Consider the following 17,390-nt stretch of genomic DNA (forward strand, 5'->3'; position numbering starts at 1 on the left):
AAGGTGTTGGCCAGCTGCTCAGTCCATTCAGGGTCTGAGGATGAGTCCTAGCCAATGCCAAGGAGAGAGAAACCTTCCTGTTCCTGGAGAATTTCCTTATACTCATGGGCTACGTCTACGCTGACACCCATTTCCGGAAATGCTTAAAACGGAACAGTTTTCCGTTATAAGTATTTTCGGAAAAAGCGCGTCTACATTGGCAGGATGCTTTTCCGGAAAAGCACTTTTTCCGGAAAAGCGTCCGTGGCCAATCTAGACGTGCTTTTTCGCAAAAAAAGCCCCGATCGTCATTTTCGCGATCGGGGCTTTTTGGCGGAAAATACTACTGTGCTGTCTACACTGGCCCTTTTCCGGAACAGTTTTCCGGAAAAAGGACTTTTGCCCGAACGGGAGCAGCATAGTATTTCCGGAAAAGTGGCTGATTTCTTACAGTAGATCGTCAGTGCTTTTCCGGAAATTCAAGGGGTCAGTGTAGACAGCTGGCAAGTTATTCCGGAAAAGCGGCTGATTTTCCGGAATAAGTGGCCAGTGTAGACACAGCCATGCAGATAAGGACTGCTAGTGCTAAAGTGATTCGCCACTTGTCAGAACTACAAAACCCTGGGTTTGAGGATTTTGAGGAAATGAAGTAGGGGCAAGAGGTGAATGAATGATGCTATTACAGGGTTACTTTCTTCCTTTTCTCAAAAGCTTATTGTGCTCGGTATCTATGTACTACTTGAATGAACTGTTCATACACATATTTGCAAGTTATATTAAGTAAATAATTTTGTCTGTTTAATTCCTACATGTCATTGTTAAAATAAATTACCATTATGCAGCAAAGGAAGTTTGCACCAGTAGGTTATGAAGATCTGAAAAATTTAGTTTGTTTTCCTGTCCAGTGTGCCTGCAGAACTGCTGCTTTGGTTTTTAGTGTGCATTTTCTAGTCCATGTTGTCTGCTGCCACCTACTGGTGGAAGAAAATAATTGTGGGTCAGTTCCACCACATCACTGGTTTTCAAAGGGGCACCTTAGGTGGGAAGGCAGGTGCCAAGATTATCAGGTGGGTGTGAGGACCTAGCAGAGCCTGCAGCCACTGTTGCCAGACTGGAAGAACTAGGAGGAGTTTGGGGCATAGTGTCTCCCTCTGCAGCAGCTTCAGGGAATGGCAAGCATGTCTGTTTCCTCTCCTCTCCTCTCCTCTCCTCTCCTCTCCAGAGGCTCATGTGCATCTGCCCCCTTGTAAGAGTTTCTCCCTGCCTGTGCAGGCTCTTGTGTATGCATGCTGAGGCTCACATCAGGGCCAAATGAGCCTGTGGCCTGTGAGTGATTCTGGGGAGTCCCAGGGACCACAAGGAAAGAGGTGCAGCCCAATTGGCTATCACTCATTCAGAACATATAAGAACACAAGAACAGCCATACTGGGTCAGACCAAAGGTCCATCTGGCCCAGTATCCTGTCCTCTGACAGTAGCCAATTCCAGGTGCCCCAGAGGGAATGAACAGAACAGGGAATCATCAAGTGATCTCTCCTCTGTCGCCCAATCTCAGCTTCTGGCAATCAGAGAGGGGATGCTCACAAGTGAGGAGTGGGACACCCTGCCCAGTTTCTTAGAAAGAAGTGGGAAATGAATCTCCAAAGCAGAATGCAGCAAGAAAAGCTTGGGAGCTTCCACCTTAAATGTGTGCAGGTACTAATGCAGCTTATTCCAGAAATTGCAAAGCACCTGCTTGAACTTTTGCTCTTATGTCGGCATTGCTATCTGAAAGGCTGGCGATTACAGTTCTTGGAGAATGTGCTCATGTTCAGACAGTTAGACATATGCAACAAAAATAACACTGTTTACAGTTTATTAATCAGATTTTTCAAATTTGCGTAACTTCAGTGAGCTTTGGATCAGAAACATATGAACTAGTCCTCCCTGAGTAATGCTTATTGTATAGTACTCTCTAAGGAGTAAGGAAGAATCCTGTAAATCATAGGTGGAAAAGACTATAGGCCCAGACTGGTCCCTTCCAAGGGAAGATGGCTCCCTAAGACGCATTTTCTAGTATTTTTTCTGAGATTGTACAGGTTTCTTTTATAATTATTTAGGTACAGAATAAAATAAGAAGTTGTTTAAACCTATTTTTATAACAACATATTTAATTGTTATTATTTTTCTGCAACCCCGCCATAGTAGAGCTGTAATCTTTGAACATGTTTTTGTTTGTTGGTTTTTCCTGTTAAATAAGTATTTTCTTGCCACTACAGGTTGGAACCTCTCTAAACCGGGGCTCTCTGGTTCAGAACATCCGTGGTCCAGCAGGACCACAAATGTTCCAGGATCAAAGAGTCCTGGGGGAGGGCTGGGCTGCTTCCAGCAGGGCTTACTGGGCTACCTGGTGAGACTGGGAAGCCTGGGGATGGGGACAGGGGAGCTGGCAGTGGGAGCGGAGGAGCTGGCTGGGAAGCCAATGGCTGGGGCAGGGCTCAGTGGGCCCGGTAGCAGAGAGGCCAGAAATGACCTCCCCTGGTCCAGCAAGATCCCTCTTCTGGGACCACTCAGGTCCTGGGTGTGCTGGACCAGGAAGGTCCAACCTGTATTTTGTATGTTTGTAAATGTTGGGTGTCCGTTTTGCATATCAAAAGTTTTGATACCTGCTAACAAAAATAGATTTGGTCTGATTAGCTATTCATTTTATGATGTTTAATTTCTCTTTTGTGCCTCCAATGCTTAGTTATCTAACTTCTATTAATTATTTTGTTTTCAGATAATACCTGCGGCTGTCTGTAAGTACCAGTCTATTGCTTCTCTATGATTTTGTTTAGTATTTTTGTTTACTCTTTGGACACAAGAACAAATGGCTATAAACTGGCCGTCCATAAGTTTAGGCTTGAAATTAGATGAAGGTTTCTAACTATCAGAGGAGTGAACTTGTGAAACCAGCTTCCTAGGGGAGCATTGGAGGCAAAACTCCAACTGTCTAAAAGACTTGAGCTTGGTAGTTTTATGGAGGGGGTGGATCTGATAAAACAACAGACAGTGGCACGTAGCCATTCTGTGCCTGCTGGCGCCAAGTACCTCCCATGACTGGTGATGGTACACTAGATGGGGAGGGCTCTGGGTTACTATACAAAATTACTTCCCAGGTATCTGTCTGGTGCATCTTGTCCAGAAGCTCAAGGTCTAACTAATCAATATATTTGGGATCAGGAAGGAATTTGACCCTGGGTCAGTTTGGCAGAAATTCCACAAAGTTTTTGCTTTCATTTGCAGCTTGGGCACAGAGCAGGGCAGCTTGACGCTTTGCTGGGAGCCAGCTGTTGCCCGTGCCAATCTCCGCAGCGGGGGGGGGGGGGGGCGGGAGACACCATGCTGTGAGGAACCAGCTGGTGCCCAAGGCACTGCCCCCTGCAGCATCAGCCCTCGCCTGACAGAGCCAAGACACACTCTCTCCCCCCGCCCTTGAAGCAGGGCAGCTCACTGCTTTGCTGGGAGCCCTCCTCTCCCAGAAATGAGTTGCCTCTCCCATTCATGCTTCCAGCTACAATAGCCAGCCGGCAGCACAGAACAGCAGGTGATGTGGACAGCATGTGCCCTTGAGCCGGACTGGGGTTGGGGTGCCCACAGGTCAGTGCTCACCAGTCAGGAGGGTGGGGGCCCAGGCACCACTGGCAGTGTTGGGGCTTGCCCTCCCCTTTGTCTGGCAGCCAGGTGAAGGGGATATTCACTCCACTAGCTATGAAAATGGTCCCTGGAAATCCACATCCACAGATATCTGCAGATAGACAGGTCTCTGCTTACCTTTCTTTAAGAATAAAGAATAAATGTTTATGGCCTTGGTTAAAAGTGGGGAGTGTGTTCATGTTAGCTTTTGCAAACCTGTTAATTGTCTTGGGTTAATTGTTTATTCCATTAACTCAAAGTGAAAAAGGCTGAGGAAAAAGCAGGGAACAGGAAAGCAGTATTAAGTGGTGATTTTGTAGTCTGAAGAAAACTTAATTAGCAGTAACAGAAATGAATGCACATACATGAAGTGAAATGCCAGAATCATATGAAGGTGCTTAACCATTTTTCTGTATTTTTTCCTCATCTTATAGGCCTTAACAATTGCAGCTCAATAAATGTAAATACAACGTCAACAGAAATAATTGTTACATCATCAGGCAACTTTACAATAAGTAACATAACTTTTGCAAATGGAACACAGTTCTTGAACTCATCATTGAACAACAGTTCAGTAAGCGGTCTTTTCCCTGGTGTACAATACAGTGTCTACTTTTCTAATGGTACAGACGAATGCTGCAAAAACATTACAACAAGTAAGTGACCAGAGGTTGGGACAGGAGAGAGTGTCTTTTCATTTTCTAGCTTTCCTACCATCTTTAATTCCTGTCTACACCAGGAGAAAGCCAGCAGCATAGTGGAGAATGGCTCTGGCTTGATTTCTGGCAAAGTGGTGAAGCACATTATGTCAAAGCCCCATACCTACTTAGCAGCCTTTGAAAACAGTTTGTAAACATGTGGCCATACAATATTTCATGAACGCAAGTGCTGTCAGTCTAGTGGTAGACTTTTTATGTAGGAAGGGTTCCTTTCCTTTCTCTTTGACGGTTTCGGCTGGCAGCATAGACAATTGTATAGAGTTGGGCTAGAGGAGTCTTTGGACTCTGACTTTTATATTTGAAATACATGATAAATCACTCCTGCAATTACTTATATAACATACATGGCTCTGTACAACATATCCAGATTGTGTGTGTGTGTGTGTGTGTGGGCGGGGGGGGGGTGACCTTGTATTCTAGAGCCTTCTCCTCACATTGTCGTACGTTCAGCAAGGCCCCTTTTCCCACAGTTGCAGTAAGTATCTTCTAGAAAGAGCAGCAGATAGTTGTAACAGCCTTCAACACCCTGAATGGTATGGGCGAGAGAAATGAGGTAGGCAGACATGTGAGTGTTGTGGAGCTCAGTTGTGTTGCTCCTCAGTCTTGGCTGACCAAACCTGACATTGAGGGGTGAAGGGGAAGCAGTGATTCACCATTAAGAAATGCCTCATTGGGGACAAGAATTGTTACTAAGGCCTCCTGAGTCCTGACTTCCTTCTGGCATAAGTAGAATATGTCAAATAAATCCTTACATGCACATGAATGAAAACCTAGGCCAGAATATCCTACTTGAATATGTCAGTGAATTCTTAACAAGTTCTAAGGACTGTCCTCTTATCAGTAAATGTCTAAAAGAAAGCCAGTTGTATAGTAAAAGATGGCACTTTTTAATGTCAAGGCCATGACACCGAATAAGGGAAATGCTTGAGAGATCAAGCATGTGATAATCCATGTAATGACAAGTCCTAGAATGGTATTAAGAACTTCAAGGTCAAAGTCACTAACAAGAAATTACATGAAAGCATATTGAGGTATTTTCACAAGCAAAACAGCTTGTCTTGCCAGGTCCATAATGACAAAAATTAATATTCATATTCAGTAGTTATAGGTCAAAATAAAACATGATTGTAAGTGACAAACGTTTGCACAGATTGCAGAGATTGAAGGAAAATCTACCACCGTAGAGACCTACATAAGTAAGTAATTAAAAACCTGTTTCAAGAAAACATTCTGAAATTATTATCTGTCATTTCAAACTCTGTCACATCATCACTTGGTTTGTTTTATGAAATTTCTACACATGTTTGACAGAAAACCCTAGTTTTAGTTAATCAGCTTGTAATGATTCTGTTTAGGTTACGTGATTTCTGCCCACACACTACTGCTGCAGTTTGTGTTGATTAGTAGCTTTAAGAACATAATGTAGGAATCAACTTGCAGTTGCGCTTTTAAGGCTGAAAAGAATAAATAATGAGGTGAATTTTAGGGAAGAACTATAAATATTAAATTATAAACTATTCCTTAGTTTGCATAATGGGGACAATCAAAGATTTCCAAGAGGTTTCTGCCTGTTTGTCTTTTGTTAGAATTATAGATAAATACTGAACATCAGCCTTAAATAAATTATCTTAAAATATAGGCCTGAGTTTTTATGAAAATTGGCCTTACAGTGGGCATCACTGCCAGAGTGGTAAAAAGGAGCTTTTACATGAAAGAGAACCTGATTGATACATTCTTTTTTTCACTGTTAGACACTGTTTGATTAATCCAAAATGGTTTGAGTGCAGATTTCTTATTTTGTGATGGGAAATCCTGGGATGTGAAAATTGCTTTGTAGACTCAGGTAGAAGTGATGTGCACATTTGACTGCTTCTCTTAGGCCTGTGTACGGTTTTTGATCCACCAGAACTATTTCAATTAGGGCATGATTTTTCTAGCTGGAATAAACGTACCTCTGGGTTTGAATGCAGTTGTATCGCTGTAAAGGCTCTCTCAGAGGTTTCTATACTGACCTGGATGTATCTGTTGATTGCAGATGACTATGAGCTACCAACGTGATGCAGCCATGTAAAAGACTGATGCAGTCCTAGAATGCATGAGGCGAGGTATTTCCAATAGAGACAGGGAAGCATTAGTACCATTAGAGAAGGCACCGGTGAGACCTCATCTGGAATAGTGTGTGCAGTTCTGATCTCCCGTGTTTAAGAAAGATGAATTCAAACTGGAACAAGTGCAGAGAAGGGCTCCTAGAATGATCCAAGCAATGGGAAACCTACTTTATGAGAGCAAACCCACAGACTTTGGCTTGTTTAGCCGAACCAAAAGAAGGCTAAGGGGAGATATGATTGCTTAACCCATCAGAGGAATAAACACCAAGGGAGGGAGAGGAGTTATTTCAGTGCCAATGTTCACACAAGAACAAACTGGTCATGACTGAGTTTTTACTTGTTTCTAACCATCTGAGGAGTGAATTTCAGAAACTTGCTTACAAGGAGCGGATTGGGATTTCAGAACTGAGCTTGATAGGTTTATAGAAGGGATGGCATGATAAAACTACCTACAATGGCATGTAGCTGATCTGCAACTACTTAGCAGCATTTATTTCTAATACAGGCAGTCCCCGGGTTACGTACAAGATAGGGACTGTAGGTTTGTTCTTAAGTTGAATTTGTATGTAAGTTGGAACCGGTACATTTTGTAGGGGAAACTCTAGTCAAACATTTCTCCAGAGCTCAGTTTTATTCTCTCACACCTCACTTCCCTCAGTCCTTTATTCTCAAGCTGAGGTGTCTGCTGAGAAAAGACGCTTCGCGTCTCCCTGGTCTGCTGGGGGGGGGGGCGCTAACTTCGCGTCTCCCTGGTCTGCTGGGGGGAAGCAGCTAGTGCGGGGTTGCCTCACCCCGTTTGTAAGTAGGGATCCGATGTAAGTCGGATCCATGTAACCCGGGGACTGCCTGTACCTGGTCATAGGACAGTAGGTGGGGAAGGCTTTGAGTTATTGAGAATTCCTTCCCAAACATCTGGCTGGTGGGTCTTTTCCACATGCTCAGGGTCTAAGTGATCAATGTATTTGGGACCTGTTCTGACTGGAGCCGCCAGGATCCCCTGTTTGAATGGGAGTTCTGGTCCAAACCTAGATACTTGGTCACCCTAGTCAGTGGGTCTCAACCTTTCCAGACTGCTGTACCCCTTTCAGGAGTCTGATTTGTCTTGTGTATCCCAAGTTTCTCCTCGCTTAGAAACGACAAAATCAGACATAAAAATACAAAAATATCATAGCACACTATTACTGAAAAATGTAATACCTTTTCATTGTACTGTATAATAAATCAACTAGAATACAAACATTGTGCTTACATTTCAGTGTACAGCTTATAGAGCAGCGTAAACAAGTCATTGTATGAAATTTTTGTTTGTACTGACTTAAGTAGTGCTCTTTATGTAGCCTGTTGTAAACCTAGGCAAATATCTTGATAAGTTTAATGTATACCCTAGAAGACCTCTGAATACCCCTGGATGAAAATCACTGCAATAAGTAGCTTATAGAAAGGACAGCAGATGGTGCTAGCAGCCTTCAAACACCTTGTATGGTGCAGGCAGGAGAAATGAGGTAGGCAGACATGTGGAGGTCAGTGGTGCTGCTGCTCAGTCCTAGATGACCAAACCCGAAGGTGGAAAAGGGGATCAAGAGGGAGGGGGAAGCAGTGATTCACCACTAGGAAATGCTCAGTTGTGGATGAAGAAAGTTACTGTAAGGCCTTCTCAGTCCTTACTGCCTCTTAGCCTAAGCAGAATAAATAAACCTTTGTATGGACACGAATACAAATTCTGTAGGAGGCTATGAATTAATGAAGTCTTGTGGTCAGATGTGTGTAAAGCAAAGAAATCTCCTTTAATACATTTCATTCTAATAAACCTGGCAGATCCATAGGGGTGAAATGTAGCGCAACACTGAGTGACTCTGTTGGCATATTTTATAATGAGGATATTTAATGTATATTCTTCTAATTGTAATTTTTCTGAACCTTGAGTGTCTGTATAATAGCCCATACTATAAGTGATGAATGTTTGGATCACTGCTATTGAATGCTGTAATAAATAAATCTGTAGAGTAAAACCTCAGTTAAATAGTGTGAATTAATATGGGAGCACTAATGGCTTTGTTTTCCTTTCAGCCATACAACTAATGCCTATATTTTTTTACCAAATAGAACCCAGTGCAGTTGGTGGTCTCAATGCTACAAATGTCAGTACAGAAAATATAACTTTGACTTGGGAAAACAGAGATCTTCAGGCTTCTAATTACACTTATAGAATACTCTATGGAATTAAGGGAAATTCATCTCTGAAGAACATCACTTCCTCAAACAAGTCTGCTACCATTACAGGATTACAACCTGGTACCTTGTATGAAATTAAGGTCTTTGCACAAGTTGCAGGGATTGAAGGAGAGTCTATCCCCATAGATATTCGTACAAGTAAGTCATTGAAACCTCTTTCAAGAAAACATCCTGAAATTATAATCTGTCATCTCAACGTGTGTCACCTTTATACATTTCATGACATTTCTGTACATCTTTGACAGAAATCTCTACATTTCAGTTAATCACTTGGTAACTGTTCAGTCTGAGTTCAGTCATTTCTGCCAGCACAACCCTGCTGCAGTTTATAGTGCTAGGCTGATTGGTAGATTTCAGAACATCATTTTGAGATTCTGTAAAACTGAAAAGAATAAATCATGAGAAGTTTTAGGGGAGAATGAAAAATACTGATTTCTTATTCCTTCCCTTCTGTAGTGATGCAAAGTCAAATATTTCCAAGTATTATAAATTCTATTTGTTATATAAATATATGTATACCTGACTAATAATCAAGCCAGCCATGTGTTTCAAAGGAAAAGACAAAGCAGATGAAAAGTCTGTAAGATAGATACTATGGATTAAGTAAATAATTATGAATTGTTATGGTTATATACACAAACATACTTTGGTATTACACTGTTTCATATGTTTCACAAAACACACGTGTAGATGACACATCATCATTCATTGGGTTATGTGAAGATTTAGTAATGTTTGTAAGATTTATTTTTATGTTCCTATAAATCCAGTTCTGTGGTGCTTGCTCTCACACAATCTTCCTTCAATAGGGGCTGTGACCTGCACACTGAAAGATTGATTATACAGAGAGCAATAACAACCAAAGATTTTAAAAAAAAGCTTGAGTGGGGGTGGGGAGCAGCAGAACACCTTGAAACATACTTCAGGACAAATAAATGTAAAAAATATGGCTCCTCAGTTTACATAAATTAGCAAAGATTCACTGAAACCAGTGTTCCTCCAGCTGAGGAATTGTGATTGATAAGAGTCTGGTCCGCAGAATTGATAATATAACCTAGCACTTCAATCAATAGAAAAGTGTTACAATGGGGGGGATCTTCCCACCATCATCACGGCCATCCCACTCTGTCTGTGGGAGAGAAATCTTCACCCGTTAAGATTGTGGCCTTCTTCATGACGGAGTTTCTTATATGTTGAATGGCAGTTTCCTTCAGAAAAAATGCCCAGAAGTGCTGTATTTCATTGTAAGTGTCCATCTTTGTCAATGTATAAAGCAAAGAAATCCCTTTTGATCATTTCATTCTAAAAAATCTGGCAGATCTATGGATTTGAAACTCAGTGCAATGAGGGATGTTAAATTTCGTTTAATCAACTAATCAACTAGTCGATGGATTTTCCATCGACTAGTAAATTAGTCAGTAAGTGGGGGAACTGCAGTGGGGTCAGCTCCCAGCCCCGGGAGCTAACCCCGCTGCAGATCTGCCTGCTGCAGCTCTGCTCACACTGGGTCCCTCCTGCTGCGCACCCAGGAGCGGCCCGAGGCCGGTTGCAGCAACTGGCGCCCTAGGCGGGGCGGTGCAATCGGCGCCCCTGCCTGCACAGCCGTCAATGGCCGTGACATCATCACGGGGCGCCCCAGCGCCCCATGATGTCATCATCAGGCGCCCAGGCCAGTGGCTCCCTAGGCAGCTGCTTAGCTCGCCTAGGCTCACGGGCCGCCCCTGTGTGCACCAGCTTTTTAAATACATTAAGAGCCAGCAGATGCTTAATACATTTAAAAGGCTGATACTCAGCGGGGGGATCCAGTGCGAGCCAAGACAGCTGATTCCCAGCTCACACCAGGTCCCCCTGCTGCACACCAGTCTTAATCGAAAAAAGGCTGGAGCGCAGCAGGGGACCCAGCTGTCCCGGCTCGTGACAGGTCCTCCCAGCTGCACTTCTGATTTCTAAATATATTAAGAGCTGATTTCTAAATCTATTAAGGCTGGGGGAACTGGCTTTTAGGCTGGCTCCTCCTCCCCCCCCACACACACATTTGCTGCCTCTATCAGAGGCAGGGGGGAAGGAAAGGGACTAGCGACTAGTCGACTATCCAATAAGCTGACATCCATAAGTGCAACACTGAGTGACGGTAGAAGCATATTTTGTAATTACAGTCTTTTATGTATATCCTTCTAGTTGTAATCTTTGTGACCCCTTGACTATCTGTATAATTGCCTGTATTATTATGTAATACAACTCCAAAATCTAACATTTCTAAGGTACTTTTCAAGATTGTTCCATATTCTTTACTGGAAAAGTTACTTTAAATTTAGAAAATTAACAGGTGTGAAATATAGATGGATTTTGTACACAAAAATACTAGCTATCTTGTAGAGCAGAAACTGAGGAACAATTAAAGTATCTCAACCTCACAATCAAGTCTCAGTTAAAAGGCATGGTCAGATGTGCACACAGATTTTGGCTGTCACATAGCGAAACTGATAATGCCTTAATGAATTCCTATAAAAATAAAGTGCTAAATTCACTGGCGTTTTTTCACTGGTTCGCTGAGGCAAGACCAGGTCTACAGTTCAGAACAGCCAGAATGGTACACTGGGACAAAAATTGCCAATTAGTCTAGCTCAGACTGTCTAGATTAGAAGACCAGTTATAGTAAAATAAGGGACTTAGTAATGTTGAGGCCATGAGGCTGAATAAGAAAAATGCTGGGAAGCCAAGAATGTATTATTTCATGTGAAGACCATTCCTAGAATGGTGTTAAGATCTTCCAGATCAAAACCAGCAAGACGTTACATGAATGTGAATTGAGGTATGTTAATAAGGTACATTATGCCTTGTACATAATGACAGAAGTGACATTTCGTTCTGTACCTCATAAAACTGGTATAAGTATTCAGTAGCCATAGGTCAAAATAAAACATGATTGTAAGAGAGACCTTTTTCGATCACTGTTATCAAATGTTGTGGTAGATGTTATAAAATAAATCTGTAGTATAAAACTACAATTATATTATGTGAATTAATATTGGAGCATTTTTTTGTTTTGTTTTCCTTTCAGCAAATGTTTTTGCTGTATTACTAATTCCTTTTTTTTTTTTAAACCAAATAGAACCCAGTGCAGTTGATCTCAAAGCTGTAAATATCAGTGCAGAAAATATAACTTTGACTTGGGAAAGCAGAGATCTTCAGGCTTCTAATTACACTTACAGAATACTCTATGGAATTAAGGGAAATTCATCTCTAGAGAACATCACTTCTGAAAAGAAGTCTGCTACCATTACAGGATTACAACCTGGTACCTTGTATGAAATTAAGGTCTTTGCACGAATTGCAGGGATTGAAGGAGAGTCTGCCACCATAGTTATTCGTACAAGTAAGTCATTGAAACCTCTTTCAAGAAAACAGCCTGAAATTATAATCTGCGATCTCAACATCTGTCACCTTTGTAAATGTCATGAAATTTTTACACATCTTTGACAGACACACCTAAATTTCAATTAATCAACTTGAAAGCGTTCATCCTGAGGTAAGTGATTTCTGCCAGCACAGCACTATGGCAGTTATATATGCTGGCCTGATTGGTAGCTGTTTAAATATCGTTCAGACTCTGTATAACAGAGCAGAAGAAAGCATGAGATGCATTTTAGGGAAGAAAAAAATACTAATTTCTTATTCCTTCCCTTCTATAATGAGGCAAAGTCAAACATTTCAAAGAGTTTTTAATGCTGTATTTTTTATAATTATATATACACATGACCACTAATCTAGCCAGCCATGTTGCAAAGAAAATATAAAGCAAGTGGCATGTCAAGTTGGTATCATACATTTCACTGTTTCACAAGATTCACTAAACACATTCCCTTAGTGTTTTGACTACATGCCATAATTAATTGGATTACATGAAGACTTAGTAATGTTTGGAGATTATTTTTATGTCAGCATAAATCCATTTGTGTGGTGGTTGCTCACATAAAATCGTGTTCCAGTAGGGACAGTGATCGGGGGCACTGAGAGATTGATAATAGAGTAGTAAGAACTGAAAATTTAAAGCAGTGGGTGGGAGGGAAGGGGCACCTTTAAAAATAATTGTAAAAAAGAAAATGGGTTAGATCCTCTGCTTGCGTAAATTAGCAAAGTTTTACTGAAGCCAGTCATCTTCAAGGTGAGGTTTTGCAACTCTTAAAAGTCTGGTCCACAGAATTTATAATATACTTTAGCACTGAAATAAATAGAAGAGTAAGTGTTACAATGAGCGCATCTTTCCACAGTCATCGCATCACGCTGAGTGTGTATACACTATAGGGTTTTTCCGGAATACCAGAGGTATCCCAGAAAAACTCAGCGGCGTCCAGGGAACACGTGTGCTCTTCCACTTCTTTTTGCGGAAGAGTACATATCCTCTTTCAGAAGCCCTTTCTTCCTCCTCCCACAAGGAAGAAGGGCTCTTCTGTCAAAACTATTGTAGTGTAGATATAGCCTATGAGAGAGAAATCTTTACACATTAAGATTGTGGCCTTCTTGACGAAGGAGCTTCCCCCGTGTTGAGTGGTTGTTTCCACTTGAGTAAATGCCCAGAAGGAAGTGCTGTTTCATTGAATTGTCCAGCTTTTTCACTGCATAAAGCAAAGAAATCCTATTTGATCACGTCTTTCTAGGAAATCTGGCAGATCTATGGATTTGAAAAGCAGTGCAGCATTGAGTAACTGTAGTAACATATTTGGTAATAGTGATAGAAATGTAGCCGTGTTAGTCTGGGGTAGCTGAAGCAAAATGCAGGACAATGTAGCACTTTAAAGACTAACAAGATGGTTTATTAGATGATGAGCTTTCATGGGCCAGACCCACTTCCTCAGATCAAATAGTGGAAGAAAATAGTCACAACCATATATACCAAAGGATACAATTAAAAAAAATGAACACATATGAAAAGGACAAATCACATTTCAGAACAGGAGGGAGATGCGGGGGGGGGGGGGGGGGAAGGAAGGAAGATAAGTGTCTATGAATTGATGATATTAGAGGTGGGGAGAGTGGGATGTTTGTGAGTTAATGGTATTAGAGGTGATAATTGGGGAAGCTATCTTGATAATGCGTAAGATAGTTCAAGTGTTTGTTCATTCCTTTTTGGAGAGTGTCGAATTTTAACATGAATGACAGTTCAGAGGATTCCCTTTCAAGTGCAGATGTAAAAGGTTTTTGTAGCAGAATGCAGGTGGTTAAGTCATTTAGAGAGTGTCCTTTCTGGTTAAAATGGCAAGAAACTGTTTTTTCTTTGTGATCTTGTCTGATATCTGTTTTGTGGGCATTAATCCTTTGGCGAAGTGTCTGAGATGTTTGTCCAATGTACATAGCAGACGGACACTTTCGGCACATGATAGCATAGATTATATTTCTGGATGCGCAGGAATATGTGTTCTTGATCTTATAACTCACTTGGTTAGGTCCAATAATGGTATCAGCAGAATGAATATGTGGACAAAGCTGGCAACGGGGTTTGTTGCAAGGGAAGGTACCAGGATTGGTATTAGTGTGGTATGTCCTGTGGTTGTTGGTAAGAATCATCTTGAGGTTAGGTGGTTGTCTATAGGAGACATGTAATTTCATGTGCTGACTCTTCCCAGAATGCTAGTAAGAGCTTCCAGAACAAAGCCACGTGGAAGATATTACATCAGGACCGGGGAACCGTTTTTGGCTCACGGGCCACTGACCCACAGAAAAATCCGTCGGGGGCTGCAAAAAGCTAGAACCTTAATGCACGTGACCCCAAACTGAGAAGGACAGTGATCCTCCCTACATTTCTCTCACAGACCAAAGCCTAGAGAGGCCCAGTTTAGTAGATTTGGTGTGATCCAGTGGAGGGGCTGAAATGCCTGTGTGGGCTCCCCAATGCTGTGAGGGTGTGGGGGAATTTGAGCCTCAGGGGCTGGATCCAGGCAAGCCGGGGGCCACATCCAGCACCCAGGCCTGAGATTCCTCACCCCTGCATTTCATGAATGTGGATTGAGCTACGTTAACAAACAAAACAGCTTGTCTTGCCATGGAATAGCTTTTTTGTGATGGTACTGCCCAGTACACAATACAGGCACCTCCAGTCAGAGCTCAACAACTTTTTCCCTGGAGTACTGGCATCTTTTTCCCTGAAGGACCAGCATCTTTTTTTTTTTTAATTAACAAAAAAAAGCACTGTATGTACATAGTGACAGAAGTGACATTTGGTTCTGTTCCGCATGAAATTGATATTAGTACTCAGTACCCATAGGTCAAAATAAAACATGATGTTAAGCGACAGATGTTTAGATCACTGCTATCAAATGCTGTGGTAGATCTTATAAAATAAGTCCGTAGTGTAAAACTACAATTATGTGAATTAATACTGGAGTATTTTTTGCTTTGTTTTCCTTTCAGTATATATTTTTGCCGTATTACTAATGCATATGGTTTTTTACCAAACAGAACCCAGTGTAGTTGGTGGTCTCAATGCTACAAATGTCAGTACAGAAAATATAACTTTGACTTGGGAAAACAGAGATCTTCATGCTTCTAATTACACTTATACAATACTCTATGGAATTAAGGGAAATTCATCTCTAGCGAACACCACTTCTGAAAACAAGTCTGCAAACATTACAGGATTACAACCTGGTACCTTGTATGAAATTAAGGTCTTTGCACGAATTGCAGAGATTGAAGGAGAGTCTGCCACCATAGATATTCGTACAAGTAAGTCATTGAAACCTCTTACAAGAATACATCCTGAAATATAATCTGTCATCTCAAAATCTGTCACCTTTGTAAATTTCATGAAATTTGTATACATCTTTGACAGACACTCCTATTTTTTCAATTAACCAACTTGTAACCATTCAATCTGAGGTAAGTGATTTCTGCCAACACAGCACTACGGCAGTTATATATGCTGGCTTGATTGGTCACTCTTAAACAACATTCAGATTCCATAAAGCTGAAAAGAAGAAACCATGAGATGAATGTTACGGAAAAATAAAAATAGTAATTCCTTATTCCTTCCCTTCTATAGTGAGGCAAAGTCAAACATTTCAGAGAGTTTTTAATGCTATATTTTTTATAATTATATATACACATGACCACTAATCAAGCCAGCCATGTTGCAAAGAAAATATAAAGCAAGTGGCATGTCAAGTTGGTATCATACATTTCACTGTTTCACAAGATTCACTAAACACATTCCCTTAGAACATGCTTTGACTAGATGCCATAATTAATTGTGTTACATAAAGACTTAGTAATGTTTGGAGATTATTTTTGTCAGCATAAATCCATTTGTGTGGTGGTTGTTTACATAAAAGCTTGTTCCAGTAGGGACAGTGGTCAAGGGCACTGAGAGATTGATTTTAGTGAGAACAGTAAGGACCAAAGATTTAACGCAAGATGGGGGAGAGGCACACTTTAAAAATAATTGTAAAAAAGAAAATGGGTTAGGTCCTCAGCTTGTGTAAATTAGCAAAGTTTCACTGAAACCAATCATCTTCAAGGTGAGATTTTTGCATCTATTTCCCAGTCTGGTCCACAGAATTTATAATGTACTTTAGCACAGCAATAAATACAGTAGACTTCCGATAATCTGGCACCTTTGGGACCTAGGTGGTGCCGGATTATCAGATATGCTGGAGTATCGGGAGGTACTCCGGCACGGGGGCTGTGACGGGTCTGCTGGACCCGCACTGCGTCCGGGGGCTGACAGGAACGGCGTGGTGAGGAGTGAACCCTCCGCCGTTTTGCAGGAAGATGGGGGAAGCCCCACGCCGCCGCTGAGAGTTTCCGGGAGGGGAGGGGAGCAGGCTTCAAACCCCCCAGACTGTAGTAGTTATCCTCAAGCAGGGGGGTGAGGGGCGGCGCTGCAGGACCAACCCGGCAGCACCCCAGCTAGTCTGCTCTGCAGCTTCCCCAAGTCCGCTGCTCCTCATTTCAGCAGTGGCAAAGGCGGACTTGGGGAAGCGTTGTGGCGCAGAGCAGCTGGGGTGCTGTCAGGTTGGTCCTGCAGTGGCGCCCCTCACCTGCCTGCTCGGCGCCTGGCAGCACCCCAGCTGATCTGCTCCACAGCTTCCCCAAGTCTGCGGCTGGTCAGTTTCAGCAGCAGACTTGGGGAAGTGGCACAGAGCAGCTCCAATTGTCCAGCTGGCCAGAGCACTTCTGATGGTCCGGCACCAATTGGAACCCGGGAGTGCTGGACCACTGGATGCCGGACAGTTGGAGTTTTACTGTAGAAGAGTAAGGGTATGTCTACACTACCCCGCTAGTTCGAACTAGGGTGGTAATGTAGTCATACCGCACTTGCAAATGAAGCCCGGGATTTGAATTTCCCGGGCTTCATTTGCATAAGCCGGCCGGCGCCATTTTTAAATGCCGGCTTGTTCGAACCCCGTGCCGCGCGGCTACACGCGGCACGGGCTAGATAGTTCGAACTAGCAAGCCATTCCGAACTATCTGTACGCCTCGTTTCACGAGGCGTACAGATAGTTCGGAATGGCTTGCTAGTTCGAACTATCTCGCGTGTAGCCGCGCGGCACGGGGTTCGAACAAGCCGGCATTTAAAAATGGCGCCGGCCGGCTTATGCAAATGAAGCCCGGGAAATTCAAATCCCGGGCTTCATTTGCAAGTGAGGTATGCCTACATTACCCCGCTAGTTCGAACTAGGGTGGTAGTGTAGACATACCCG

General features: G+C 42.3%; 1 protein-coding gene across 4 annotated transcripts in view; it reads left to right on the forward strand.

Annotated features, from left to right (window-relative positions):
- PTPRJ (protein tyrosine phosphatase receptor type J) overlaps positions 1-17,390 on the forward strand; it is a 148,637-nt gene that overhangs the window by 86,706 nt on the left and 44,541 nt on the right. For 2 of the 4 annotated variants that reach the window (XM_075928127.1, XM_075928125.1), the window contains exons 2-7: positions 1,534-1,673; positions 2,737-2,755; positions 4,067-4,288; positions 8,563-8,829; positions 11,804-12,067; positions 15,148-15,414. In XM_075928127.1, the coding sequence (XP_075784242.1) occupies positions 1,611-1,673; positions 2,737-2,755; positions 4,067-4,288; positions 8,563-8,829; positions 11,804-12,067; positions 15,148-15,414 (1,102 nt within the window). In that variant the 5' untranslated portion in view covers positions 1,534-1,610. The remainder of the gene's footprint in view (positions 1-1,533; positions 1,674-2,736; positions 2,756-4,066; positions 4,289-8,562; positions 8,830-11,803; positions 12,068-15,147; positions 15,415-17,390) is intronic. The other 2 variants (XM_075928128.1, XM_075928126.1) reach the window with 2 other exon arrangements.

This window comes from Pelodiscus sinensis, chromosome 4 (genome assembly GCF_049634645.1).
Source record: "Pelodiscus sinensis isolate JC-2024 chromosome 4, ASM4963464v1, whole genome shotgun sequence".
Taxonomy (NCBI): domain Eukaryota; kingdom Metazoa; phylum Chordata; order Testudines; family Trionychidae; genus Pelodiscus; species Pelodiscus sinensis.